Source organism: Lycium ferocissimum, chromosome 9, assembly GCF_029784015.1.
Source record: "Lycium ferocissimum isolate CSIRO_LF1 chromosome 9, AGI_CSIRO_Lferr_CH_V1, whole genome shotgun sequence".
Classification (NCBI taxonomy): domain Eukaryota; kingdom Viridiplantae; phylum Streptophyta; class Magnoliopsida; order Solanales; family Solanaceae; genus Lycium; species Lycium ferocissimum.
This window is the reverse complement of record NC_081350.1, coordinates 29,605,689-29,607,301: the sequence shown is the minus strand read 5'-3', so window position 1 is coordinate 29,607,301 and position 1,613 is coordinate 29,605,689. Positions and strand designations below refer to the sequence as shown.

Genomic DNA, 1,613 nt, shown 5'->3' with positions numbered 1-1,613 from the left:
TCCCTTACCGACTAGCCAAATTTCGTCATTAGTTGAAAATTAGTGATTTTGTGATAGTGACGTCTACGTTCAAAGCTAGCATTCGAAACTTTCAAATCTTAGATCCGCCTCTGCTTATAGTACCAAGAAAGAATACATATTGTACCTGCACCCGTTCTAATCCAACTTTAACCAAACACCCTGATGTTTCCTCTCACTCTGAACACAAAATTACAAGTCAAACGACATACTAGCATAATTCACAAAAAAGAAATTAGTAAAATTGAAAAGTTTTATATAAAATTACAGAATTGCCCTTGTAACGATATATTTCTCCATGATCAACCCTCATTCATCTGCCTGCAGAGATCCTCAAAACTCCAATCCCTTCTCATCCCAGGGCTCCTCTGCAGCCTCGGCGTGACGCTCGGAAACTCCATCGGGCCACCACCGTTGTTTTGAAGCCGGTGAGAGCCGTTGTTCAACATTCGAGTCATCGTATTCTCATAGCCAGAATTAGGTGCCAAGTTCCCTGACCAACTCCTATCAGCTCTCCCCAAACACAGGCTAAAATTAGACGTTTCTTGAGTACTATTGTCAACATCATTGAATCTTCCCCTTGGCTCATTATCTGAATCTGTCCTCCTTAAAACCTGGCATGTCAAGCAACTTAGATTCATTTTTTACTCTAAAATCAAACAGATAGAAGCAAGATGATTGTGGATTTAGTTTCGAAAAATATTGTGATAGGAAAGAAAAATGGTTGTTGTCCAAGCCTTGGTAGGCAAAGTTATTCAGTATCAATAGCTGATGGGAGATAGCAATTATCCCGTGAAATTAGTCGAAGTATGTGCAAGCTGGTCTACCGTTATCAAAAAGAAATGGTTGAAGTTTTTGTATGAATGCAACAATGGTAATTCCAAGAGAAAATGAGGGATCAATTTTATGAGGAATTTATATATGCTATGGAGAGGGTGAGTGTTTGAGGTAGGTTTTGTTTTTCTTATTTTTCCTACCACACTCACACCTCTTCCCCTGTCCGTTACTCCCCCATTTTAAAGGAGAAGTTTAAGGTCATCTGTTAATAATGTCCATTATTTTTTGTCTTTGTTCAAGGTTTGATCCCTAGATTAAAGCTCAATGTCAATTTTTAGTTAGTGGCTACTATTAATTACTTGCTCTGACTACTTTGAAGGACATTAACTTTGCAAACGCATGAATCATGATAATGATTAGTAGGTAATCACGTATTTACAAGAAATAAAATAATAACTTCAATAGAACAACCAATGGTCGTGAGGATATTTGGTTATGAGACTTCTATTAATTAATTAAGTCTCCTATTTTTACGGTCGACATCTTGTCCAGTAACCAGAAGAGGAAAGTGTCTAAATTAAATGGCGCTTCAAAAAGTTTCTTTCAATCTCAACAGTTGACCCACATGATATTCATGACAAAATAACCCCGATGAAATGGCAAAATAATACCGAAAATAATTAAAAAAATATTTTTGGTTTTTGCAATAAGTATTTTATTTTATTTAAAATTCAATAAGCTTGTAATTAATTAAACATGTGAAGGGTTAAAATTGGGTGTGAATAACGGCCCCTTTTTAGATAAAGTGCTCCTAGTTA

At 36.1% G+C, this 1,613-nt stretch overlaps 1 protein-coding gene across 1 annotated transcript; it reads right to left on the bottom strand.

Moving 5' to 3' along the window:
• Positions 1 to 320: 320 nt before the first annotated feature.
• Positions 321 to 659, bottom strand: LOC132031774 (uncharacterized). Its single transcript, XM_059421684.1, has one exon. The coding sequence runs from the start codon at positions 657 to 659 to the stop codon at positions 321 to 323; it is 339 nt and encodes a 112-aa protein (XP_059277667.1).
• Between the last annotated feature and the right edge of the window lie 954 nt (positions 660 to 1,613).

What these genes read in the sequence shown, in the direction of transcription:
- LOC132031774 (XM_059421684.1), bottom strand. Translation starts at nt 659, where the DNA reads ATGAATCTAAGTTGCTTGACATGCCAGGTTTTAAGGAGGACAGATTCA.